The sequence below is a fragment of the Tachyglossus aculeatus genome, chromosome 11 (assembly GCF_015852505.1).
Source record: "Tachyglossus aculeatus isolate mTacAcu1 chromosome 11, mTacAcu1.pri, whole genome shotgun sequence".
NCBI classification, from domain to species: Eukaryota; Metazoa; Chordata; class Mammalia; order Monotremata; family Tachyglossidae; genus Tachyglossus; species Tachyglossus aculeatus.
Window position 1 is genome coordinate 34785349 of NC_052076.1, and position 26754 is coordinate 34812102.

General features: G+C 51.8%; 1 protein-coding gene across 1 annotated transcript; it reads left to right on the forward strand.

Moving 5' to 3' along the window:
- Window positions 1–1346: 1346 nt before the first annotated feature.
- Window positions 1347–26415, forward strand: OAF (out at first homolog). The gene is made up of 4 exons (XM_038754421.1): window positions 1347–1740; window positions 23420–23554; window positions 24630–24810; window positions 25365–26415. The coding sequence occupies exons 1-4, from the start codon at window positions 1498–1500 to the stop codon at window positions 25637–25639; spliced, it is 834 nt and encodes a 277-aa protein (XP_038610349.1). The 5' UTR covers window positions 1347–1497; the 3' UTR covers window positions 25640–26415.
- The last annotated feature ends 339 nt before the right edge of the window (window positions 26416–26754 follow it).

Genomic DNA, 26754 nt, shown 5'->3' on the forward strand with positions numbered 1-26754 from the left:
ACAGTCTTCATCCCCATTTTACAGATGAGGGAACTGAGGCCCAGATAAGTTAAGTGACTTGCCCAAAGTCACACAGCTGAGACGGGATTAGAACCCATGACTTCTGACTCCCAAGCCCCTGCTCTTTCCATTCCACCCATGCTGGAAGGGTAGGGATTTGGTGTGAGGGCTTAGTCCTGACCCCAAATTATTATTATCATGGCATTTGCATAGCTATAATTCTATTTATTCTGATGGTACTGACACCTGTCTTCATGTTTTGTTTTGTTGTCTGTCTTCCCCTTCTACACTGTGAGCCCGTTGTTGGGTAGAGACCGTCTCTGTTGCCATGTACTCTCCCAAGCGCTTAGTCCAGTGTTCTGCACACAGTAAGCGCTCAATAAATACGATTGAATGAATGAAATGGAAGGGACCGTCTCTATGTTTCCGACTACTACTTCCCGAGTGCTTAGTCCACTGCTCTGCACACAGTAAGCGCTCAATAAATACGATTGAATGAATGAATTTGTTAAGTGCTTACTAGGTGCCAAGCGCTGTTCTAAACGCTGAGCTGAGCGGGGCGTAGAGAAGCGGGGCGAGAAGCAGCGTGGCTCAGTGGAAAGAGCCCGGGCTTTGGAGTCAGAGTTCATGGGTTCAAATCCCGACTCTGCCAATTGTCAGCTGTGCGACTTTGGGCAAGTCACTTAACTTCTCTGTGTCTCAGTTCCCTCATCTGTAAAATGGGGATTAAGACTGTGAGCGCCCCCTTCTAGACTGTGAGCCCACTGTTGGGTAGGGACCGTCTCTATATGTTGCCAACTTGTACTTCCCAAGCGCTTAGTACAGTACTCCGCACACAGTAAGTGCTCAATAAATACGATTGATTGATTGATTGGGACAACCTGATCACCTTGTAATCTCCCCAGCGCTTAGAACAGTGCTTTGCACATAGTAAGCACTTAATAAATGCCATAATAATAATAATGGCATTTATTAATGATGGCATTATGATGATGATAATAATAATAATGGCATTTATTAAGCGCTTACTATGTGTAAAGCACTGTTCTAAGCGCCGGGGAGGTTACAAGGTGATCGGGTATCCCACGTGAGGCTCACAGTCTTAATCCCCATTTTACAGGTGAGGGAACTGAGGCCCAGAGAAGTGAAGTGACTTGCCCAAAGTCACACAGCTGACAATTGGCGGAGCCGGGGTTTGAACCCATGACCTCTGACTCCAAAGCCCGGGCTCTGAGCCACGCTGCTTCTCGATGATGATGATGACGGCCCCGGGGAGGGGGTGGGGGGCCCGCGCTGGCCCTTTAAGGGCGTTGGGGCGCCCTGCCCCTTTAAGGCCGGTCCTCGGGTGTCCGTTTTCCGAAGGAAGTGACGGGCGGGGGGCTGGGAAGGGAAAAGGAGCAAAGAGGAGCCGCCGAAGCCCCCAGGACCGGTCCACGTGCCCGGCCAACTCCGGCCCGACTTGGGAAACTTCCCCCGGCGGGGACGGCCGCCCCGGGGATGCTCCCCCGGCCGCCCGGAGTCTCGCCGCTGTCCCTCCTGCTGCTGCTGGGGCTGGGGCTGGGGCTGCCCGGCTGCGGGGCGGGCGCGGGGGGTCCGTCGGAGCTGAGGGTGCGGGTGAGGCTGGCCGACGGCCGGGTGACGGAGGAGAGCCTGCAGGCCGACAGCCGGGCGGACTGCATCGCCCTGGAGCTCCGCAAGCCCGACGGGACGCTCATCACGTTCACCGCTGACTTCAAGAAGGTCAGGGGACCCGGGGACCCCCGCCCTGCCCCCCTAGGACGGTCTACAGCCCAGGGACCCTCACCCCTCACTCCCTTAGGACTAGGAATTAATCTGTTTATTGTTGGAATGATCTCTCCCAAGCGCTTAGTGCAGTGTTCTGCACCCAGTAAGCGCCCACTAACTACGACTGACTGGACCCTCGGACCCTGGCCCTTCTCCCGCTTCGGGCGGCTAAAAACCCACAGACCCTGTCCCCCCACTCCCTGAGGACCAGGCATGGGTCTGCTTATTGTTGGATTGATCTCCCCCAAGCGCTTAGTACAGTGTTCAGCACTCAGTAAGCGCCCACTAAATACTACTGACTGGATCCTCGGACCCCCACTCTTCTCCCGCCTAGGACAGTCTACAGCCCAGAGACCCTCACCCCTCACTCCCTTAGGACTAGGAATTAATCTGTTTATTGTTGGAATGATCTCTCCCAAGCGCTTAATGCAGTGTTCTGCACTCAGTAAGCGCCCACTAACTACGACTGACTGGACCCTCGGACCCCGGCCCTTCTCCCGCTTAGGGCGGCTAAAAGCCCACAGACCCTCTCCCCCCACTCCCTGAGGACCAGGCATGGGTCTGCTTATTGTTGGATTGATCTCCCCCAAGCGCTTAGTACAGTGTTCAGCACTCAGTAAGCGCCCACTAAATACGACTGACTGACTGACTGGATCCTCGGACCCCCACTCTTCTCCCGCCTAGGACAGTCTACAGCCCAGAGACCCTCACCCCTCACTCCCTTAGGACTAGGAAATAATCTGTTTATTGTTGGACTGATCTCTCCCAAGCGCTTAGTGCAGTGTTCTGCACTCAGTAAGCGCCCACTAACTACGACTGACTGACTGGACCCTCGGACCCCCACTCTTCTCCCGCCTAGGACAGTCTACAGCCCAGAGACCCTCACCCCTCACTCCCTTAGGACTAGGAATTAATCTGTTTATTGTTGGAATGATCTCTCCCAAGCGCTTAGTGCAGTGTTCTGCACTCAGTAAGCGCCCACTAACTACGACTGACTGGACCCTCGGACCCCGGCCCTTCTCCCGCTTAGGGCAGCTAAAAGCCCACAGACACTCTCCCCCCACTCCCTGAGGACCAGGCATGGGTCTGCTTATTGTTGGATTGATCTCCCCCAAGTGCTTAGTACAGTGTTCAGCACTCAGTAAGCGCCCACTAAATACGACTGACTGACTGGATCCCCGGACCCCCACTCTTCTCCCGCCTAGGACAGTCTACAGCCCAGAGACCCTCACCCCTCACTCCCTTAGGACTAGGAAATAATCTGTTTATTGTTGGACTGATCTCTACCAAGCGCTTAGTGCAGTGTTCTGCACTCAGTAAGCGCCCACTAACTACGACTGACTGACTGGACCCTCGGACCCCGGCCCTTCTCCCGCCTAGGGTGGCTAAAAACCCACAGACCCTCTCCCCCCACTCCCTGAGGACCAGGCATGGGTCTGTTTATTGTTGGATTGATCTCCCCCAAGCGTTTAGTACAGTGTTCAGCACTCAGTAAGCGCCCACTAAATAGGACTGACTGACTGGACCCTCGGACCCCCGCCCTTCTCCCATCTAGGACGGTCTACAGCCCAGAGACCCTCATCCCTCACTCCCTTCGGACCAGGCATGGGTCTGTTTATTGTTGGATTAATCTCTCCCAAGCGCTTAGTACAATGTTCTGCACTCAGTAAGCACCCACTAAATACGATTGACTGACTGAACCCTTGGACCCCCGCCCGTCTCCCGCCTAGGACGGCCTACAACCCAGAGACCCCCACCCCTCACTCCCTGAGGGCCAGGAATGGGTCTGTTTATTGTTGCAATGACCTCTCCCAAGCGTTTAGTGCAGTGTCCTGCACTCAGTAAGTGCCCACTAAATACGACTGACTGGACCCTCGGACCCTGGCCCTTCTCCCACCTAGGACCATCTACAGCCCAGAGACCCTCACCCCTCACTCTTTGAGGGCCAGGATTGGGGCTGTTTATTGTTGAATTGACCTCTCCCAAGCGCTTAGTACAGTGTTCTGCACTCAGTAACCACCCAGTAAATACGATTGACTGACTGGACCCCTGGATCCCCACCCTTCTCCCAGCTAGGATGGTCTACAGCCCAGAGACCCTCACCCCCCGCTCCCTGAGGACCAGGAATGGGTCTGTTTATTGTTGGAATGAACTCCATCCCAAGTGCTTAGCACAGTGTTCTGCACTCAGTAAGCGTCCACTAAATACGACTGACTGACTGGAGACTGGACCCTTGGACCCCCACCCTTCTCCCACCTAGGGCGGCCTACAGTCCAGAGGCCCTCACCCCCCACTCCCTAAGGACAAGGAATGGGTCTGTTTATTGTTGGATTGACCTCTCCCAAGTGCTTAGTACAGTATTCTGCACTCAATAAGCGCCCAGTAAATGTGACTGACTGACTGGACCCCTGGATCCCCACCCTTCTCCTAACTAGGATGGTCTACAAGCCCAGAGGCCCTCACCCCCCACTCGCTGAAGGCAAGGAATGTGTCTGTTTATTGTTGTGTTGTCCTCTCCCAAGCACTTAGTATAGTGTTCTGCATACAATAAGCGCTCAAGAAATAGGATTGACTGACTGGACTCCCGGACCCCGCTCTTCTCCCAGCTAGGATAGCCAAGAGCGTTCTGCACTCAGTAAGCACTCAATAAATAGTGCCCTTCTAGACTGTGAGCCCGCTGTTGGGTAGGGACCGTCTCTATAATGTTGCCAACTTGTACTTCCCAAGCGCTTAGTACAGTGCTTTGCACACAGTAAGCACTCAATAAATACGATTGAATGAATGATTGAATGAAATAAGATTGACTGGCTGGGGCTAACTTTCCCTCCATGCCTTTTTCTCTCCCTGCCTCTACGTCTGTCTCTGTGAGTCTTTTATCTCTCTGTGTGTCTCTCGACTCTGCCTTTCTCTCTGTGTGTCTCTCCATCTCTGGCTCTCTATGTTTTTGTCTCTCTCCTTCTCTGGGTCTCTTTCTACCTGTATCTCCCCATCCCAGGCTTTCGACACTGCCTCAGTCTCCCCTTATCTCTGTGCGTCTACCTAAGTCTTTGTCTCTTGCCAGTCAACCTATCAGTCGTACTTATTGAGCGCTTACTCTGTGCAGAGCACTGTACCAAGTCTTTGGGAGAGTACAATTCATTCATTCATTCAATTGTATTTATTGAGCGCTTACTGTGTGCAGAGCACTGTACTAAGCGCTTGGGAAGTACAAGTTGGCAACATATAGAGACGGTCCCTACCCAACAACGGGCTCATAGCTGATTGATACATTCCCTGCCCTCAAAGGATTTACCAGCCTGTCACTGTGTGACTCTTCTTCCCTAGCTCTCGTATTTTTTCCCCTCTCTGTGTCCCTGTCTCAGTTTTATGTCTCTTTCCCACTCTCTTCTGCTTTATCTCTCGTCGTCTTTGGCATGCCTCTCTAGCCCACTGTCTCTGGACGTGTCTCACATTGTGTGTGTGTGTGTGTGTGTGTGTGTGTGTGTGCGTGCGTCTGTCTCCTGGACCGAAGGCTGCCCCACTAGGAGAGAGGCATCAGCCAGAGATGACTGGACTGGAGCCAGATGGTCCCTGTGGCTAGAGGGAAGACCATATTCTTTCTACGCCCCCGCCCCCACTCCTCACCTACCCCAACTCGGGCCTTCCCCATGCCCAACCCCCTCCCCTTCCTTCCCCAACAAGCTGGGGCCTTCCCACCCCCTCAGCTCGGACTAGGCCAACCCCGTGCCATGAAGCCGCTGACCACCCGGAGAGAGCCCGGCTTGGTCGGCCCTTGAGCCTGGAGAGAGACGGGTGAAAAGGGATGGAGCCAGTCTGCAGAGCTCTGCCAAGCCCTCTCCCAGCCTGCTCCCCCATCCCCCCTTCTCCAGGACCAGCACCCAGTCCAGCATCAGGAAAGGGCCGGTGTTGGGAAAGAGAGGGCTGTGGGGAGGAGTCCTGAGTGCGGTGGAGGTTATTGATAATAATTATTATTATGGTATTTAAGTACTTACTATGTGCCAAGCACTGGGTTGGATACAAGCAGATTGGGTCAGGCACAGTCCCTGTCCCATGTGGGGTTCACAGTCTCAATCCCCATTTTACAGGTGAGGAAACCGAGGCCCAGAGAATCAATCAATCAATCAATCGTATTTATTGAGTGCTTACTGTGTGCAGAGCACTGTACTAAGCGCTTGGGAAGTACAAGTCGGCAACACATAGAGACAGTCCCTACCCAACAGCGAGCTCACAGTTTAGAAGTCTAGAAGTGAAGTGACTTGCCCAAGGTCACACTGCAGACACGTGGCGGAGCGGGGATTGGAACCCTTGACCTTGGGACTCCCAGGCCCGTGCTCTAACCATTGTGACATAATGCTTCTCACTGCACCTGAGGTTACTGCACTTCTGGATGAGGGCAAGGGGTGGGTAATCGCCTGCTTTCCCCACCCCCTGTTTACTCAGGTGGTCAATGGCCTTTTGCAGCTGGAGCAGAGTGGAGATTAGACTCTGTGCACTCCCCAGTCCGGCCCGCTGGGGCTACTGGGTCTCAGTCCAGCCCCCGACCCAGCCTGACCACCCAGCCTGACCACCAAACCCCGGCCAAGCCCGCCCCCCCAATCCCCAGCCCCAGCCTGGGCCGAGGGGTCCAAGCCCGGGTCCAGTATCAGTCACCGCTGGGTGGGCGGGACAGGGGATGTGAGGGCTTGGTTTTAGGGTCCAAGATCATCTTTCCTGCAGCTGCCCAGGCTTCTTGAGTGTCTGCCAGACCCCCCACGATCCCCAGGATGCCCGGAACTGGCTGGGCAGGTGGGGGGGGCTTTTATGGCAGTTGGTGGCCAACCTTTAATCTCTTTATGGCCCGGCTGGAGGGGGTGGAGGAGAGCAGGCCAGGGAAAGCCTGGAGTGGAAAGTGGAGGCCTGCCTGGCTGGTGCTAGTTCCCTGTTGGGCGTTCCATTTGGGTCAGATTGTACCAGGTGCCTCAGAGTGGAGCAGGGCAGGGGCAAGACTAGGGCCCTGGGGATGGGATGGGGCCAGGTAGTGGCAAACTGAGGCATCAGGAGACAGTGTGGCCTAGTGGAAGGAGCGCAGGACTGGGAGTCAGGAGACCGGGGTCCCTGGCCCACTCCCAGCTCTGCCACCGGCCTGCTGTGACATTGGGCCAGTCACTTAGCTTCTCTGGGCCTTTGTTTCTTCATCTGCAAAACTACTTGTTCTTCCTCCTTCTTAGACTGTGTGCCCCATGTGGGACAGGGAAAGCAGGGACTCTGTCCAATTGGATTATTTTGTATCTACCGTAGTCCTTGACACATAGTAAGTACTTAATAAATATCATGATTATTTTTGCTATTAAATGTAGGATATCGGTGGGCAGGGGCAGAGTGGGGTAGGGAAAGGACAGGGACAGGGATGCAGCATGGCCTAGTGGAAAGAGCATGGGCCTGAGAGTCAGAGGACCTGTGTTCTAATCCCCACTCTGACACCTGTCTGCCGTGTGACCTTGGACAAGTCACTTAACTTCTCTATGCCTCAGTGACCTCACCTGTAAAATGGGTATTATGACTGTAAGCCCCATGTGGGACACGGGCTGTGAACAACCTGATTATCTTGCAACTACCCAGGGCTTAGTGTGGTTCCTGGCTCCTAATAAGCGCTTCACAAATACCATTTAAAAAAAAGGCAGGGGTGGGGGCAGGGGCAGAGCAGGGGCACTGCAGGGCACTACAGGCAAGTTTCAACATCTGCCCAAGAGCCTTGATCACTGACTCCAGTTTCTGCAGCCAGAATCTGCTGTGGTGCAGCCCTGCTACCAAGTAGGTTCAGAACCTGAGGTACTCTCAGGGCAGCCTGGTCGACAGAGTTGAAACGAAGAGCAAATTGTTTCCACCGATTTTGAAAAGCCACCAACATTCTGATTCTAGAAGACAACAGAGTTGTTCGTGTTCTGCCTGAAGTTTAGCCCCTAGCAGTTCAGAGGGAAGAGGTAGCCTTTTCTTTCCCTTTTTATCGCCAGCAAATCTGTCCCAGCTGAGAAATGAGCAAGGATGAAGACTGGAGAGGTGAAGGGCTGCGGCGAGGTCACACGGCCCACCAGCAACGGGACGGGAACGCAAAGCTCCATGTTCCCAGCCAGTTATTTAGCTCCCTCGATCCCGCTGCCTGTGGTCTCAATGCCAAATGTTTTCTTCCTTCCCCTCCTCCTTCTCTCAAAGATTCAATCAGGAATAATCAATTAATCTATGATCTCTACTGAGCACTTGCTGTGTGCAAAGCACTGTGCTAACCACTTGGGAGAGTACAATACAATAGTTTGTAAATACAACCTCTGCCCCCAAGAGTTTACAGTCAGAGGGGCAGACAGGCATTAAAATAAATTACCGAGCGGGGAAATGGCAAAGGGTAAAGATGGGTGCATATTAGGTGCTTAGGGCATACCTGAAATCCGAGTGCATAGATGTCTCAGAGGGGAGGGAAATGAGGATTAAGTCAGGGAAGGCCTCTTGGAGGAGATGTGATTTGAGGAGGGCTTTGAAGGTCGGGAGAGCGGTAGGCCATGTTTATAGCAGGTATTGTACACCTACTGTGAACAGAGCACTGTATTAAACGTGTGGGAGATTACAATAGAGTAGGGAGACATGACCTAGAGGAGGTTACAATCTAAAGGGTTGTAAGAGAACTCATTCCCAGATTAGGAGTGGAACCTGTCACAGAGACTTCCAGGCTTCCCTGGATCCAGGAGGGTCGAGTCAGTCAATCAGTAAATCAATTGATGGTATTTATTGAGTGCCTAATGTGTGCACAGCACTGTAGAAAGCGCTTGGGAGAGTACAATAATAATAATGGCATTTATTAAGCACTTACTATGTGCAAAGCACTGTTCTAAGCCCTGGGGAGGTTACAAGGTGATCAGGTTGTCCCACGGGGGGCTCACAGTCTTCATCCCCATTATTTTACAGATGAGGTAACTGAGGCACAGAGAAGTTAAGAGAGTAAGTAGACACAAACCCTAACTTCAAGGAGCTATTGTCTTCTGTGTGCACATCACTGTACTAAGTACTTGGGAGAGTTAGAGTAGAGTTAGAAGACATGATCCCTGCCCTTGGGTGCAGAACAGCATACCCTAAGTGCTTGGGAGAGTACAACAAAGTAAGTGGAAAGGATACTGTCCTCAAGAAACTTACAGTCTAGTGGGGGAGACAGGCAATAACATTAATTACAGGTAGAGGAAGGAACTGAGTATGATATGCATGGTGTAAAATAATAATAATAATGGCATTCATTAAGTGCTTAATGTGTGCAAAGCACTGTTCTAAGCGCTGGGGAGGTTACAAGGTGATCAGGTTGTCCCACAGGGGCCTCACAGTCTTCATCCCCATTATTTTACAGATGAGGTAACTGAGGCACAGAGAAGTGAAGTGACTTGCCCAAAGTAACACAGCTGACAATTGGTGGAGCCTGGATTTGAACCCATGACCCCTGACTCCAAAACCCGGGCTCTTTCCACTGAGCCATGCTGCTTCTCCAGTAGTGCATAGAGCACAGGCCTGGGAGTCAGGAGGTCATGGGTTCTAATCCTGGCTCCTCCACTTGTCTGTGGTGTGACCTCGGGCAAGGCACTTCACTTCCCTTTGGCTCTGTTACCTCATCTATAAAATGGGGGTTGAGTCCATGAGCCCCATGTGGGACAGGGACTGTGTCCAACCAGATTTGCTTGTATCCACCCCAGCGCTTAGTACAGTGCCTGGCACAAAGTAAGCGCTTAATAAATACCATAATTATTATTATTATAAGGTCATGCATGCTGTTGGATGGGATGGGGTGAGTATTTAAGTGCTTTGAGGGTATGGATCCAAATGCATAGGTGATGCAATAGGGAGGGAAGATTGGGTGGGGAGGTGAACAATCAGTCTGGGAACCTGTCTACAGATTTTGACACCTGTCTCCATGTTTTCATGTTTTGTTGTCTATCTCCCAATTCTAGACTGTGAGCCCATTGTTGGGTAGGGTCCCTCTCTATATGTTGCCGAATTGTACTTCCCAAGCGCTTAGTACAGTGCTCTGCACACAGTAAGTGCTCAATAAATACGGTTGAATGAATGTGAAGTCGTCCTGGAGGAAATGTTATTTTAGTAATAATAATAATAATGATGGTATATGTTACGCGCTTACTATGTTCTAGTTCTGAGCACTGTTCTAAGCGCTGGGGAGGTTACAAGGTGATCAGGTTGTCCCACAGGGGGCTCACAGTTTTAATCCCCATTTTACAGATGAGGGAACTGAGGCCCAGAGAAGTTAAGTGACTTGCCCAAAGTCACACAGCTGACAGTTGGCAGAGCCCGGATTTGAACCCATGACCTCTGACTCCAAAGCCCATGCTCTTTCCACTGAGCCACGCTGCTTCTCTAGGGCTTTGAAGATGGGGAGAGTGGTGATCTGTTTTCTCCTGTGGTCTCTGGGAGAGAGAAAGGCCCAAGGAGCACAGGATCAGCCTGCAGAAGGCTTCTGAGAAACCACCGACCTACCAGCGGCAACCCGCCCCCTGTCCTGAGGAAAAGCAGCAGGGAACGGCCCTCCCAGGCTGACCTCACATCTAGCTGCAGCCTGGGGGCGTGGAGGGGATGAGGGGGATGCTTGTTTCAGACCCTGGGGATTTCCCCTGCCCAATGCGCTCATCCCATCTAGACTGTGAGCCTGCTGTTGGGTAGGGACTGTCTCTATATGTTGCCAACTTGTACTTCCCAAGCGCTTAGTACAGTGCTCTGCACACAGTAAGCGCTCAATAAATATGATTGAATGAATTAATGAACCCATCCCCCTCGGGCCCATGCAGCTGGCTGGCTGGGAGCCACTGCACTCCAGCACCCTGGCCAAAACTTCCTCAGGGGGCCTGAGTTGGGCCCCATTTCTCTGCCAGGGAAGACTTGACCCTCCCCAGACCCTGGGCGGCATGGCCTGAAGGAAATGGCCCGGCCCTGGGGGATCTGAGGACCTGGATTCTAGTCCTGGCTCCACCACTTGCCTGCTGTTTGACCTTGGGCTTCAGTTCTCTGTGCCTCGGTTTCCCCATCTGTAAAATAGTGATTCATACTTGCTCTCTGTCTTCCTTAGATGGCAAATGCCATGTGGAACTGTGGGTTCAGTACTTGCTCTCTCTCCCCCATAGACTACAAACGCTGGGTGGAACTGGGACTGTGGCCAATCTGATTGTCAACATCAGCCTAACAAAAACCAGGTGGCTGGTTTCCTGAAAATCCGGCAAGTGATTATGAGAAAATGGAATCTCCCTTTCCCATTTAGATGTTTTTTTTCCTGGACCCTGGACCATCCATGAGTGGGTGGTCACAGATGCTGCATTCTCGGAGTCCAGTGAGATGGGAAATCTGAAGGGGGTGGAGCCAAAGCCAAATGGGAGTGGGGCTAATGAAGCCTCTCCTCTGTGTAGTGACTTGCCTCCAGAATGTGAGGCTGGCCTCCTTTCATTCATTCATTCAATCGTATTTATTGAGCGCTTACTGTGTGTAGAGCACTGTACTAAGCGCTTGGGAAGTACAAGTTGGCAACATATAGAGACAGTCCCTACCCAACAGCAGGCTCACGGTCTGGAAGGGGGAGGTAGACAAGAAAATAAAACATGGAGACAGGTGTCAAGTCATCAGAACAAATATAATTAAATCTAAATGCACATCATTAACAAAATAAATAGAATAGTAAATATGTACAAGTCTCTGCTTGGGGAGGAACTGGAGGAGAAGGTCACGCTGCATGGGCCGTGGGAGTGAAGTTGAGGAGAAGCAGCTTGGCTTAGTGAATAGAGCCTGGGCCTGGGAATTAGAAGGACCTGAGTTTTAATCCCAGCTGAGCCACTTGTCTGCTGAGTGACCTTGAACAAGTCAATTCACTTCTCTACACCTCAGTTACCTCATCTTTAAAATGGGGATCAAAAGTGTGAACCCCTCGCCAACTTTCTAGGCCTGGTCCTTTCTAGGACCAGAAGGAAGCATCGTCTTGGGTTCTTGCCCGCTGAATGCCAGCCCAAGCTCAGCTCCAGGCATTATGGGGGTTGGGGGGAGGGGGGTCTCTCTGGGGCATTACAGGCAGGGCCGAACCCCTCCTACCTCCACCGAGGGATCCCATCATCACTATATAAGGACGGTATTTGTTAAGCGCTTACCATGCATCAAGCACTGTTCTAAGCACTGTGGTGGATACAAGTTAATACTAGCAGCTTTGTCCGACCTCCCCCCAACCGGCTTTCTTCCCAAGGAAGCAAGCAGCCCCAAAGCCCCACCCCTGCCCCCACCGGGTAGCCTCCTGCCCCCAACTCCCTGTCTATAAATCCGGGGGGATATAGCCGCCCGAGAAATATTCAGGTTGGTGCTGCACTGGCTCGACTCTATTTATTTTATTTGTACATATCTATTCTATTTATTTTATTTTGTTAGTATGTTTGGTTTTGTTCTCTGTCTCCCCCTTTTAGACTGTGAGCCCACTGTTGGGTAGGAACTGTCTCTATATGTTGCAAATTTGTACTTCCCAAGCGCTTAGTACAGTGCTCTGCACATAGTAAGCGCTCAATAAATACGATTGATGATGATGATGATGATGAAAGACGCTGCTTGGGAACAGAAGAGACTCTTAAGGAGTCAGTGGACTGGTGGTGTAGACGGCCTCCCAGGAGCCCAAGATCGGGGAGAGGCGGTGTAGATGGCTGCTGAGAGGGTAGTGAGTGGAGGGAAAGGGGCGTGGATGGGGCAAGGCAGAGCTGCATTCTAAGGACAGGCAGAGCTGTCTCCTGGCCAGGAGGCCTTGGTTTCCCTGGGGGTGGATGGGTGGGGAGAGACGGAGGAAGATGAGGATCTGGGCGAGGGGACGATGGAACAGTAATGATGATTCCCCTGCCCTGTCGGTACAGGTGAGCCCGCCACCCCAACTCTCCAGAGCATGTGCCCCAGATCCCCTTTTCTCCTCGGAGTTGGAGAGGGACACAAGGCCTCAGGTTGAGGGGTGGGAGGCTGTACAGATCTGCCCCATTCCCACTCAATCAAGGAGGGCTTTCTGGGAGGAGGTGGGCTTGCAAGGGCAGGAGGCAATCTTGAGGGGATGAGGAGGTGCAGCGGAGGGGAGATCCGAGGGTGGGACAGGGTGAGGGGTCAGAGCAGCGGCTGGGGTCCCCCGCAGCAGAGATGGGGCAGCCTGGGGCTACCCCCAGACCCCTGGGCAGGGCAGGGCAGGGGCGGCTCTCAGAGCCTGCAATCAATCAATCGTATTGCTAGCAAGGTTCCCAGCTTTTCCTTTTACCTGCTGAGAACCTCGGGCAGGACAGAGCTCCACTCTGGTACTCAGTTATCTCATCTGTAAAATGGGACTAGAGGACTCTAAGACGCCGGGAGAGAAATCCATGGGCGGGGGCCTGGTTACAGCTCCATCTCCTGTGCAGCCCGCTTTTCTCTGAGCAGCTTGGGGGACAAACTAATGGCTTTGCCACTCCCCAGTCCCAAAATTTGGGATTCCACCACCAGCCCCACGGACATAGGGCTCCCAATCCCTCCTGCTCAGGCCTGGGGGGCTCCAGCTGACCAGAAGGGGACTGGAGCTGGTCCTTTTAGGTGCTATCTGTCTAACTGTTGGATTCATTCTTTCGATTATATTTATTGAGTGCTTGCTGTGAGTAGAACACTGTACAAAGCACTTGGGAAAGTACAGTACAACAATCAACAGATACATTCATTCCCTACCCACAACGAGCTTACAGTTTTGGGGTGGGGAAGGTGGGGGTACAGACATCAGTACAAATGCTGTGGGCTGGGCCGGACCGGGGTTGGGGGGACCGGATTGAACTAAACTGGGCTGGGCTGGATCCAGAGGGACTGGGGCTGGCTGGGCAGGAGTGGGCTAGGCAAAACTGGGTTTGGGCTGGTCTGGGCAGAATTGGGGTTAGGCTGAGGCTGAGCTGGGCAGAACTGGGGTTACGCTGGGGCTAGGCTGCGCAGAACTGGGGTTTGGCTGGGGCTAGGGTGGGCAGAAAAGCAGTGTGGCTCAGTGGAAAGAGCACGGGCTTCGGAGTCAGAGGTCATGGGTTCAAATCCCGCCTCCGCCAATTGTCAGCTGTGTGACTTTGGGCAAGTCACTTCACTTCTCTGTGCCTCAGTGACCTCATCTGTAAAATGGGGATGAAGACTGTGAGCCCCCCGTGGGACAACCTGATCACCTTGTAACCTCCCCAGCACTTAGAACAGTGCTTTGCACATAGTAAGCGCTTAATAAATGTCATTATTATTATTAAGCACTTAGCACAGTGCTCTGCCCACAGTAAGCACTCAATAAATACGATTGAATGAATGAACTGGGGTCAGGCTGGGGCTGGGATGGGCAGAACTAGGGTTGGGCTGGAGCTGGGAGCTGGTCCAGGCATGGAGCTGGGGACAGGCTGGGGCTGGGCTCAGAGATCCCAGTGCACCTTGGCCGCTACAAGGGGCTGTGGGCAGGCTCCGAGAAGATGGCAGGGAGGCTGAGGGAGGGGCGGGGCTGAGGCCTTGGGCCTGACTTCGCCTGCCAGATGGCTCCAGCGTCCTGGGGCCCCTTGATCTTAATCCAGGAAAAGAAGTAGCAGAACCCGGATGATGATCTCTGCGGGAAGAGTCTTTAACAGGAGCTCAAATCCCAATGTTTTTGATCCCGCTAATGGGCCTGTTTGTCATTTCCTTCCAAAAAGGGGTTAGGATGAGATGGTAGCATCTGGCTCTCAGGAGATTGGTCAGGGGGAGGAGGGGATGGCGAGGGAAGGGGGGATGAAAGAAAGTTAGGGAGCAGGAAAGGAAGCTGCATGGCCTAGTGGATAGAGCTCGTGACTGGGAGTCAGAAGGCCTTGGGTTCTAATTCCAGCTCCACCACTTGTCTGCTGTGTGACCTCGGACAAGCCACTTCCCTTCTCTGTGCCTCAGCCTCCTCATCAGCAAAATGGAGATTAATACCAGGAGCCCCGTGTGGGACATGGACAGAGTCCAACCTGATTACCATGCATCTACCCCGGCGCTTAAAACAGTGCCTGGCACAGAATAAGTGTCTAACAAATACCATAAAATTAAAAAAAGGGGGATCCAGGATCTGGAAATGTTGAGTTGGGGCAGAGGATCAGCTCTGTCACCTCCTAACTGTGGGACTGACAGTTCCCAAAAATCCTCCCCTCCTCAAAAATGTCCAGTGGCTACCAATCAACCTAGGCATCAGGCAAAAACTCCTCACCCTCGGCTTCAAGGCTGTCCATCACCTCACCCCCTCCTACCTCACCTCCCTTCTCTCCTTCTACAGCCCAGCCCGTACCCTCTGCTCCTCTGCCGCTAATCTCCTCACCGTGCCTCGTTCTCGCCTGTCCCTCCGTCGACCCCCGGCCCACGTCATCCCCCTGGCCTGGAATGCCCTCCTTCGGCACATCCACCAAGCTAGCTCTCTTCCTCCCTTCAAAGCCCTACTGAGAGCTCACCTCCTCCATGAGGCCTTCCCAGACAGAGCCCCCTCCTTCCTCTTCCCCTCCTCCCCCTCCTCATCCCCCCCGCCTTACCTCCTTCCCCTCCCCATCCCCCCGCCTTACCTCCTTCCCCTCCCCGCAGCACCTGTATATGTGTATATATGTTTGTACGTATTTATTATTCTATTTTATTTGTGCATATTTATTCTATTTATTTTATTTTGTTAATATGTTTTGTTTTGTTGTCTGTCTCCCCCTTCTAGACTGTGAGCCCGCTGTTGGATAGGGACCGTCTCTATATGTTGCCAATTTGTACTTCCCAAACACTTAGTACAGTGCTCTGCACACAGTAAGTGCTCAATAAATACGATTGAATGAGTGAATGAATGAATGAGTGAGGCTGAGCCCTGTCCCAGAGTTGGGGGGACGAGTACAGCCCTGCCCTGAGGGAAGCTCCCACTGTGTTAAAGATAAAAGACACAGAGTCAACATCAGCAGTCATGCCTAGTGGGCAGGGCATCACATGATTGCCCTGAGGGGGAGGAGATGGTTGTGGGTGGGACTGGAGGCCAGTTGGGGACCTAGGTGGAGGGAAAGGGAAAGTGTTCCTGGGGAAGATAGCCAGCACTTGCTCCACAGTGGAAAAGAGGTGCTGGGGGCAGGTGATGGCTTGGCTGGCATTGGCCAACGGTGAAGAGCGAGGGTCTCTGGGTTAGGAATTAATCAATCAATCAATCAATCAATGTATGGTATCTAATAGTCCTTTCTGTGTGCACAGCTCTGAACTAAGTGCTCAGGAGAGTAATAATATTAATTGGGGTACTTGTTAAGTGCTAAGTATATCTGTGGCACTGTACTAAGAACTGGGGTTGATACAAGGTAATTGGGTTGGACAGAGTCCCTTTCCCCTATAGGTCTCACAATCAATCAATCAATCAATCAATCAATCGTATTTATTGAGCGCTTACTGTGTGCAGAGCACTGTACTAAGTGCTTGGGAAGTACAAGTTGGCAACATATAGAGACAGTCCCTACCCAACAGTAGGCTCACAATCTAGAAGGGGGAGACAGAGAACAAAACCAAACATATTAACAAAATGAAATAAATAGAATAGATATGTACAAGTTAAATAAATAAATAAATAGAGTAATAAATATGTACAAACATATATACATATATACAGGTGCTGTGGGGAAGGGAAAGAGGTAAGACGGGGGGATGGAGAGGGGGATGAGGGGGAGAGGAAGGAGGGGGCTCAGTCTGGGAAGGCCTCCTGGAGGAGGTGAGCTCTCAGTAGGGCCTTGAAGGGAGGAAGAAAGCTAGCTTGGCGGATGGGCAGAGGGAGGGCATTCCAGGCCGGGGGATGATGTGGGCCGGGGGTCGATGGTGGGACAGGCGAGAACGAGGCACAGTGAGGAGATTAGCGGCAGATGAGCAGAGGGTGTGGGCTGGGCTGTAGAAGGAGAGAAGAGAGGTGAGGTAGGAGGGGGCGAGGGGATGGACAGCCTTGAAGCCGAGGGTGAGGAGTTTCTGCCTGATGCGCAGATTGATTGGTAGTCACTGGAGATTTTTGAGGAGGGGAGTAACATGCCCAGAGCATTTCTGGACAAAGACAATCCGGGCAGCAGCATGAAGTGTGGATTGAAGTGGGGTCTTGAAGTCTTTGAAGTCTTACAGTCTTAATCCCCATTTTACAGATGAAGTAACTGAGGTACAGAGAAGTTAAGTGACTTGCCCTAGGTCCCGTAACAGAGCTGAGATTAGAACCCAGGCCCTTCTGACTCTCTGCTCTATCCACTAGGCCACACCACTTCTCAAACCCATCAGTTCAAACCCATGAGTTGGTAGATATGATCCCAGCTTACAGGGAGTTTCACAGTCTACAGGGGGAGGCAGACATTGAATTACAGATAGGGGAAGTAGTAAAGTATATGTACATAGGTCCTATGGTTCCTGGGTGAGTATCACAGTGTTTAAGGGGTTCATTCATTTATTCATTCAAGTATATTATATTGAGAGCTTACTGTGTGCAGAGCACTGTTTGAAGTGCTTGGAAAGTACAATTCAGCAATAAAGAGAGACAATTCCTGCCCATACTGGGCTTTCAGTCTAGAAGGGGGAAGACAGATATCAAAATAAGTAAACAGGCATCAATATAAATAAATAGAATTATAGATATATACATAAGTGCCGTGGGGTGGGGAGGAGGGGAAGAGCAAAGAGTCGAGGTGATACTGAGGGAGGGGGAGCTGAGGAAGAGGGGGGATTTAGTCTGGGAAGGCCTCTTGGAGGAGGTGAGCCTTCAGTAGGGCTTTGAAGAGAGGGAAGAGGGATCCTTTGGCAGATGTGAGGAGGGAGGGTGTTCTAAGCCAGAGTTAGGATGGGCGAGGGGTCAACGGCGGGACAGGTGTTCACAAACCAAGCTCAAAGTTATTGCAGAGGGGAGGGTGGGTAGGGGAAATGAGGGCTTAGTCTGGGAAGACTTCTTGGAGGAGATGTGATTTTAGGAACGTTTTGAAGGTAGGGAGGGATATGAAAGGGAAGGGAGTTCCTGGCATGAGGGAGGATGTGAGCAAGAGGTTGGCGGCTTGATGGACAAGATTGCGGTACAGGGAGTATATTGGTGTTAGAGGAGTGGAGTGTGAGAATTTGGTCATTAGTCGATCAGCCAGTTTAGGTAGTGAGGGAGTCAGTAGTAAATCAATCATATTTCTTGAGTGCTTACTGTGTGCAGAGTACTGTACTAAACGCTTGGAAGAGAATAATATAACAATGTAACAGAATTAGTAGCCATGCCCCCCGCTCACACCGAACTTACAGTCTAGAGGGGAGTCTAATATGCGCCAGTGGACAACGATCCCACAAGCAGCTTACAGTCTAGAAGGGGAGACAGACATTAAAATAAAAATTATGGAGAAGGGAAATGGGAAAGGTATATGGATAGGTACCTAAATTCTGTGGGGTGAATAGTGCTTAAAGGGAACTTTAAGATGCATAGATGACTCAGAGGGGAGAGAAACGAGGGCTTAGTCAGAGAAGGCTTCTTGGAGGAGATATGATTTTGAGAAGCAATGTGGCCTACTGGAAAAAGCATTTATTCATTCAGTCGTATTTATTGAGCGCTTACTGTGTGCACAGCACTGTACTAAGCACTTGGAAAGTACAATTCAACAACAGATAGAGACAATCTCTACCCACAGTGGGCTCACAGACTAGAAGGGGGAAGAAAGACATCAAAACAAGTAAACAGGCATCAATAGCATCAATATAAATAAATAGAATTATAAATATGTATATATACACAAGTACTGTGGGGCTGGGAGGGGGATGGAGCAAAGGGAGTGAGTTGGGGCGATGAGGAGGGGAGGGAGAGCAGAGAAAAAGGGGGGCTCGGTCTGGGAAGGCCTCCTGGAGGAGGTGAGCCTTCAGTCGGGCTTTGAAGGGGACCCGGGTTCTAATCCTTGGGCAAGCCACTGAACTTCTCTATGCTCAATTTCCTCATCTGTAAAATGGGGATTCAGTACCAGTCCTCCTTCCCCCTTTGACTGTGAGGCTCAAGTGAGACAGGGACTGTGTCTGAGCGGATCATATTGTATCTACCCCGTGCTTGGCACAAAATAATACAGTAATAAATACTGTGATAACTATTATATGATGGTATTTGCTAAGCGCTTAGCATGTGTCAAGTACTGTTCAAAGAACTGGGGTAGATGTAAACTAATCAGGTTGTACACAGTCCCTGTCCCACATGGGGCTCATAGTCTTAATCCCCATTTTTAGACGAGGTAACTGAGGCACAGAGAAGTTAAGTGACTTGCCCAAGGTCATCCAGCAGACAAGTGGCTGAGCCGGGATTAGAATCCAGGTCCTTATGACTCCCAAGCCTGTGCTCTATCCACTAAACCATAGGGATAGGCTGAGTAGTGGTAGCTATGGTTTGTGGATGGAGCAAAATTGGAGGAGACAGGAGAGTCTTAGAACTACTTTTGTATGACCTCCAAGAATTTTCAGTAAAGTGCTCTGCACCTGCTAAGCACTTGGTACATGCTATTGGAGAGGATGAAATGAAGGAGGAGAGGGAGAGGAAAGGAAGGTGAAATTAGGAGGGTGAAATTCAGGACAGAATAAGAACCAGGCTGCCAGGAAGGGGAGGAAGTTAACTGAGCTGGAGTGGAATTTGAAGTCCTCAATTTGAACCCAGGACTCCAGAGAATCCCAGTGTCCAGCAGCTGAGGTCATATTTCCTGGCTCACAGCCCCTCCTTTGGACTTATTCAGGACCAGCCTGTTTTTAAGGGGAGAAAGAAAGGGAAAGGTTATGTGACCCCAGCAGAAAGGTGCTTTATTCCTGCCCAGTTTCCCCCTTCAAGAGCCACACACCCCAGACCATATCCTTTTTATGAAAAAATTTGGGTTTTTGGAGAAGAGGGAAAAATCTATCTAATGGGTCATTTTTGAATCCTCAAAACACTCCTTGGCATCTTCTGCAGTCCAGGTGGGTGGGTGATGTCATAAGTGGAGCCTGCCAATCTGAGGCCAGGGGACTCTGACCTATCATGTGCCTGCATGCCATTGGAAAGGATGCAGTAACTGTCATCCACTGGGGATATTTTTAAAGGGATAGAGTTGAAAATAGCCCCGAGTGTTTTGATCCTGGGTGGATCTCTCTCCAGATCCTTTTATTGCACCCTTTCTTTACCCCTCCCTCAGCCCCAAAGCACATATGTACACATCGGGCCCCGAAGTCAGAAGACCTGGGTTGTAATTCTGGCTCCGCCACTTGTCTCCTGAGTGACCTTGGGAAAGTCACTTAACTTTTCTGTGCCACAGTTACCTCATCTGTAAAATGAAGATTAAGACAATGAGCCGATGTGGAACGGGGAAGGTGTCCTACCAGATTAGCTTGTATCTACCCCACACTTAGTGCAGTGCCTGGCATACAGTAAACACTTAACAAAACAATTTCTAATGTCTGTCACCCCCTCTAGACTGTAAGCTTGTTGAAAGGCAGGGAACATATCTATCAATTCTGTTAGAGTGTACTCTCCCAAGTGTTTAGTACATTCACTGCTCACAGTAAACACTCAATAACTATAACTAGTTGATTGATAGGGAAGTGAATTTCTACCCTGAAGCTACCCTGGCAGAAAGCTCCCTCAGTCCCTTAGTGGAATATATTAAATTCTGGCTACCCATCTTCTGGTTGCTTCCTTAGCAAGAAGATCAGGTTGCTCTCACTGGCTTAGCAGGGAAATTCCAGGAACCAGTTATACGAGAAAGGATTTCCGTCTGTGACTGGGCTGGGGTTACCTTGACCGTGACTCATGTCCCTCTCCTGTCCCCTGGGGTCACAGGAGGCTTCTCATCCAGGCAGAAGCCCAGGCCACTGGGTCCCATCTCTTGGGATGATGGACAGCAGTTGGGGACCCTTTCTGTCCACAAATCCCAGAGGGAAGCAGTTGTGGGATGGAATGGTTGGAGCTGTGGGTAGAGGCAGGGGGATCAACTGGGTGACCTGTCCAGCCCTGTGATGCCCTGATCCCTGTTCCAGCTTCTCTTGTCCTCTGCAACCAGAGAAGCAGCAGGACGTTAGTGGATAGAGCATGAGCCTAGGAGTCCGAAAGTCATGGGTTCTAATCTTGACTCCGCCACTTGTCAGCTGTGTGACCTTGTGCAAGTCACTTCACTTCTCTAGGACTCAGTTACCTCATCTATAAAATGGGAATTAAGATTGTGAGCCCCATGTGGGACAGGGACTGCGCCCAACCTGATTACCTTGTATCTACCCCAGCGCTTAGAACAGTGCCTAGCACATAGTAAGTGCTTAACAAATACCATAATTATTATTATTAATGCCTCCCATTTGTCTCCCCAGATCTCCTCCCTCCATGCTCCCTTTCGTCCTCTTCCTCCTCCTCTTCCTCCTCCTCCCCACTTCCTTCTTCCCCCACTTCTCCATCTCTAAGCTGCCTGGTGTTCCAGCCTGTGATTCCTTAGCAAGAAAGAGCGCTCTGTTGGATCCAAATGCCATTAATAACCCCATCTCAATGGAGAAGAGAAATGGAGAGGGGAAGGCGATGGGGCTCAGGACTGGCTCACTCCCAACTATGTCCCTGGAGTCCCTGACTGACTGACCGACCCTGGTGGGGGCGGGGGAGGGGAAGGGAGGACAGCTGTAGGCCTCGTGGTTGGCATCTCCCGAGCTTCCAACAAAGTGCATCCTGCCCTCTGACAATAGGACCCTGCCCCTCCTCAGGTGCTCCTCCCTGTGAAAGAAGTGCCCTCTAGTCCTGATAAAGAAGAAAAGTGCTCAAAAGCACCAAGCCCTGGGAAAGGGGCTGGGGAAATGAGACTAGGATCGGGGAGAGGCAAGGAAGGAGAGTACAGTTGCAGGAAGATGTGAGGTGTTAGAGAATACGAACAAAAAAATCACCTTAGCATTCTCAACACTGCTGTCCTATCTCCCTCCGCTACAGTGGCAACTCCTTGGGGGCAGGGATCATTTCTAGTGTTTCTCTTGCACTTTCCCAAGCACTTAGTACAAGGCATTACACTCTATTCATGCTCAGTAAATAGCATTATTACTACTACTGTGTCTGCATTAGAAAAGTAGAGGCAGGTGTATATTTACGGCAATTTAGTCCGGTATGACTGGCTCTCAAACCCTCACGCTGAACTAGAAGACAGTCTTCTCCCACTGCTCCCCAGATCACGCCCTGCCCACAGTACCCTACTCTTGGCTCTCCCTGAAGCTCACTGAGGGCAGGAAATATGTCTGTTGTTATATTGTACTATTCCAAGCACTTAGTACAGTGCTCTGCACATGGTAAGTACTCAGTAAAAATGAGTGAATGAATTGAATGAATGTGCTGAGTGTAGTGCTCTGCCCACAGTAGATACTCAGTAAATCAATTGCATTTATTAAGCTCTTGCTGTGTGCAGAGCACTGTGATTATAATAATAATAACAACAATAATGGCACTTGTTAAGCGCTTACTATGTGCCAAGCACTGCTGTAAGATTGGGGTAGATAGGTACAAGTTAATCAGGTTGGACATAGCCCACATCCCACATGGTGCTCAGAGTCTAAGTGGGAGGAAGTCAGATTTAAAGCCCATTTTACAGATAACTGAGGCACAGAGAAGTGAAATTAATTGCCCAAGATCACACTGCAGGCACATGGCAGAGCTGGGATTAGGAGGGTACAATAAAACAGATTTGGTAGACATGTGTCCTGCCCACAAGGAGCTTACAGTCTAGAGGAGGAGCTTAAACACCATTGATTTATTTATTGAGTTAGAGTATGTTTTGCAATTTATATCTGTTTGTTTCTCCCATTAGATAAGTGACTTGAGGGCAGGACTCAGGCTTTATTTCTGTTGTAATAGTTAATAATAATTATGGTATTTGTTAAATGCTTACTATATGCCAAGCACTGTTCTAAGCACTGGGGCAGGTACCAGTCAATCAGGTTGGACCCAGTCCCTGTCCCACATGGGGCTCACAGTCTTAATCCCCATTTTGCAGATGAGGTAACTGAGTCCCAGAAAAGTGAAGTGACTTGCCCAAGGTCCCACAGCAGACAAGCGGCAGAGCAGGGATTAGAACCCAGGCGCTCTGATTTCCAAGCCCGAGCTCTTGCCACTATGTCGAGCTGCTTCCCTAACCCCTAGATCAATCCACTGCCTTCAGTAGGTGCCCATTCAACTCTGCAGTGGCCAATGCCGCTGCTGCTAGTGGTAGAAGGGACAGAAAAGAGTGAAGAGTGAAGCAGCGTGGCTCAGTGGAAAGAGCCCGGGCTTGGGAGTCAGAGGTCATGGGTTCTAATCCCAGATCCGCCACTTGCCAGCTGTGTGACTGGGCAAGTCACTTAACTTCTCTGTGCCTCAGTTACCTCATCTGTAAAATGAGGATTAAGACTGTGAGCCCCATGTGGAACAACCTGATTACCTTGTATCCCCCCAGCCCTTAGAACAGTGCTTTGCACATAGTAAGCGCTTCAGAAATGCTAAAAAAAAAAGTTCTGCCTGGAATCATCGGTCCTTGCTGGGCAGGAACTCTTTTGTGGACTGAGAAATCTACCCTTGGAGCCCAGACAGCCTAACCTAGAGGTTGCTGGGGAGAGGGGTCCTGGGGAAGGGAATAGGTGAGAGGTGGCCCTGACTCTGCCTCTTCCCCCTTACCCCCATCAGGATGTGAAGATCTTCCGGGCCCTGATCCTGGGGGAGCTGGAGAAGGGGCAGAGCCAGTACCAAGCCCTCTGCTTCGTCACGCGCCTGCACCGCAGCGAGATCATCCCCAGCGACTCCATGGCCAAGCTGCGGCAGGTGAGGGCCACGGGGGCCAGCTCATACATACACTGTCCTAGCCCTGCTCTCCTCCCCCACAGACCTTCACACCACTTCCATCTCCCCCAACCCCTGTACTCCCCTCCCCCAGCTTCAGTTCCTCCATCTGCCCTGGGGCAATACCCCCAACACTGCCCATCCGCCAAGCTACCTCTCTTCCTCCCTTCAAGGTCCTACTGAGAGCTCACCTCCTCCAGGAGGCCTTCCCAGACTGAGCTCCTTCCTTCCTTCCTCTCCCCCTCGTCCCCCTCTCCATCCCCCCATCTTACCTCCTTCCCTTCCCCACAGCACCTGTATATGTGTATATATGTTTGTACATATTTATTACTCTATTTATTTTACTTGTACATATCTATTCTATTTATTTTATTTTGTTAGTATGTTTGGTTTTGTTCTCTGTCTCCCCCTTTTAGACTGTGAGCCCACTGTTGGGTAGGGACTGTCTCTATATGTTGCCAACTTGTACTTCCCAAGTGTTTAGTACAGTGCTCTGCACACAGTAAGCGCTCAATAAATACGATTGATTGATTGAACACTCCCCACTCCAACTCCAAGTCTGACCCCAGCCCCATCAATGCCGGCTCCAGGACTACAGGCCCCACGACCTCCTCCGAAGCTGATTTCCTAGCAGCCTTTGAGTCAGAGGGTAATAATAATAATAATAATGATAGCATTTATTAAGCGCTTACTGTGTGCAAAGCACTGTTCTAAGTGCTGGGGAGGTTACAAGGTGATCAGGTTGTCCCACGGGGGGCTCACAGTCTTAATCCCCATTTTACAGATGAGGTAACTGAGGCACAGAGAAGTTAAGTGACTTGCCCAAAGTCACTCAGCTGACAAGTGGGGGAGCCGGGATTTGAACCCATGACCTCTGACTCCAAAGCCCGGGCTCTTTCCACTGAGCCACGATGGTGGGCGGCGCAGGGACTGATGCCGGGAGGCCGAGGCCTGAAGAAGCCCCCGGGAGGAGCAGGCTAGCCAGGTCCCGTGGCAAAGGGCGACCTGCTTGAGCAGGGAGGAGGGGGTGACTGGGCGGCCCCTTCCCCCTCTCCAGAAGAACCCACGGGCTGTGCGGAAGGCCGAGGAGGTGCGGAGCCTGGAGCAGCTCCACATGGACGTGGCCGTGAACTTCAGCAGAGGAGCGCTGCTGAGCCCCCACATCCACAACGTGTGCGCTGAGGCAAGGGAGGCCATCTACACCCGCGAGGAGGATGTCAAGTTCTGGCTGGAGAGAGGTGAGAGGCCCCACCCCACAACCCCTGGATCAGGCCACGCTGCACCCTCCCCTGGGGCCACATCCCTGGCTGCAGGTCTCGCCCCCATCCCCAGGCGCAATCCCTGGATCCAGGTCATGCCCTGAGATCAGGCCACAAGCCCTGGATCCAGGCCATACTGATACCACCAGACCACAATCCCAGCCACAGGCCCCACCACGGGGGCACAACCCCTAGATCCATCCCTGCCCCTAAATCAGGCTGTGCCCACACGACCAGGCCACGAGTCCAGCTACAGGCCCTGCCCCGTCACCAGGCCAACAGCTGTGGATCGGGCCAAACCCCTAGATCAGATCACGCCTGCACCACCAGGCCACAACCCATGGATCAGACCATGCCCCTAGATAAGGCTACGCCACCCACAGCCATACCGCAGCCCTCCACTCCAGACCATCACCGGGCCATGCCCACCACCACCAGTCCCTCACCTTCTTTCTGGCAACCCCTGCCCACCCTCCTCCCTGGCGTCCCCGCCCTCCCTCCTGACGCCTCCCTGTGTGGGTCCCTGTCCTCAGGCGTGGACGGCTCCATGTTCGAAGCCCTGGTACGGCCGGCGGAGGCCCTGGGCCTGCAGCGCTGCGGCCTGGTGTCAGACCGCTGGAAGCCGTGCATCTGCCGCTACGGGCTGAGCCTCGAGTGGTACCCCTGCCTCCTCAAGTACTGCCACAGCCGAGAGCCCGGTGGACGCACCACAGCCTACAAGTGCGGCATCCGCAGTTGCCAGAAGAGCTACAGCTTCGACTATTACGTGCCACAGAAGCAGCTCTGTCTGTGGGATGAGGATACCTAGCCGGACCCGGGAGAGCGGAGAGAGGGGGCAGAGGCAGGTCTCTCCCTGCCGTGTGTGTGGGAGACGCCTCTAAACCAAAGGCCTTCCCCGTCCCACGGCTTTTCCCCTTTGACTGTGAAGAGGGGTGTGGCGAGGCAGGGGTTACCCCAAGAAGGGACACCCCCCCCTCCCCAACCCCTTCCCCCAGGCCCCCCGAGGCTGACATCAGTGTTTTGGGAAGTGGAAGAGGAGGAGAGGGTTCCGACCCCCAACCAGACACCTCCCACCACTACCTACTCAGTGTTTTCACCCTCACAATCCAAATGTGATGGTAACTCTTTGAAGACCGGCAAACTTGTCTGTCCTTTCTTGGAGTTGCCCCCTCTTCCCTCTAGCCCCCAGGGGGAGAGTCTGGGCTAAACTGCCACAGAGGGGGTGTCAGGTGAAAGGGGGGTTGGAGGATGGAGAGGCTCCTTGCCAAAGCATCACCCCAATACTTCCTCATCAGCCCTCCCAACCGCCGTTCCTCTGGGACAAATCGGGGAGGGGAGGAAGGCCAGAGGGAGCGGCCCTCCTCTCCGTCTGCCCATTCCCACAATTTCTTCACCATGTGCCTTTCTATCGGGGACAATAAAACGACCCCGGCTAATTTTGCCATTCGTAGACAGGATTATTTTTTTATCGATTGGGGGTGGGGAGGGGGGCTGAAGTATGAAGTACGAGGGAAAACTTGAATTCCAGATTTTTAAAGCCGAAGTATTTATCGTTTGTACGGGAAATAAAAATTTTGTCCTTTCTGGGAGTTGTCCCTCTTTCTGTCCTGCGCGCTCCCGTTTGGCGGGCCCGGGAGTGCGAGCCGATGCCGCCCCCTAGTGGCCGCAGACAGAGCAATTCGGTTCGGCCGCGGGGGCGGAATAAGGGGGAGACGCCCCTGTCCTTGCTATGTAATATTAATAATAATAATAATAATGGTATTTGTTAAGCGCTTACTATGTGCAAAGCGCTGTTCTAAGATCTGGGGAGGTTACAAGGTGATCAGGTTGTGCCATGGGGGGGCTCACAGCTTTAATCCCCATTTTACAGATGAGGGAACTGAGGCCCAGAGAAGTTAAGTGACTTGCCCAAAGTCACACTGC

Excerpts from the sequence above, each read along its gene's own strand:
- OAF (XM_038754421.1), top strand. The coding sequence starts at position 1,498 with ATGCTCCCCCGGCCGCCCGGAGTCTCGCCGCTGTCCCTCCTGCTGCTG. Across the intron at positions 1,741-23,419 it reads TCACCGCTGACTTCAAGAAG|GATGTGAAGATCTTCCGGGC; the intron begins GTCAGGGGACCC and ends TACCCCCATCAG. Across the intron at positions 23,555-24,629 it reads CCATGGCCAAGCTGCGGCAG|AAGAACCCACGGGCTGTGCG; the intron begins GTGAGGGCCACG and ends CCCCCTCTCCAG.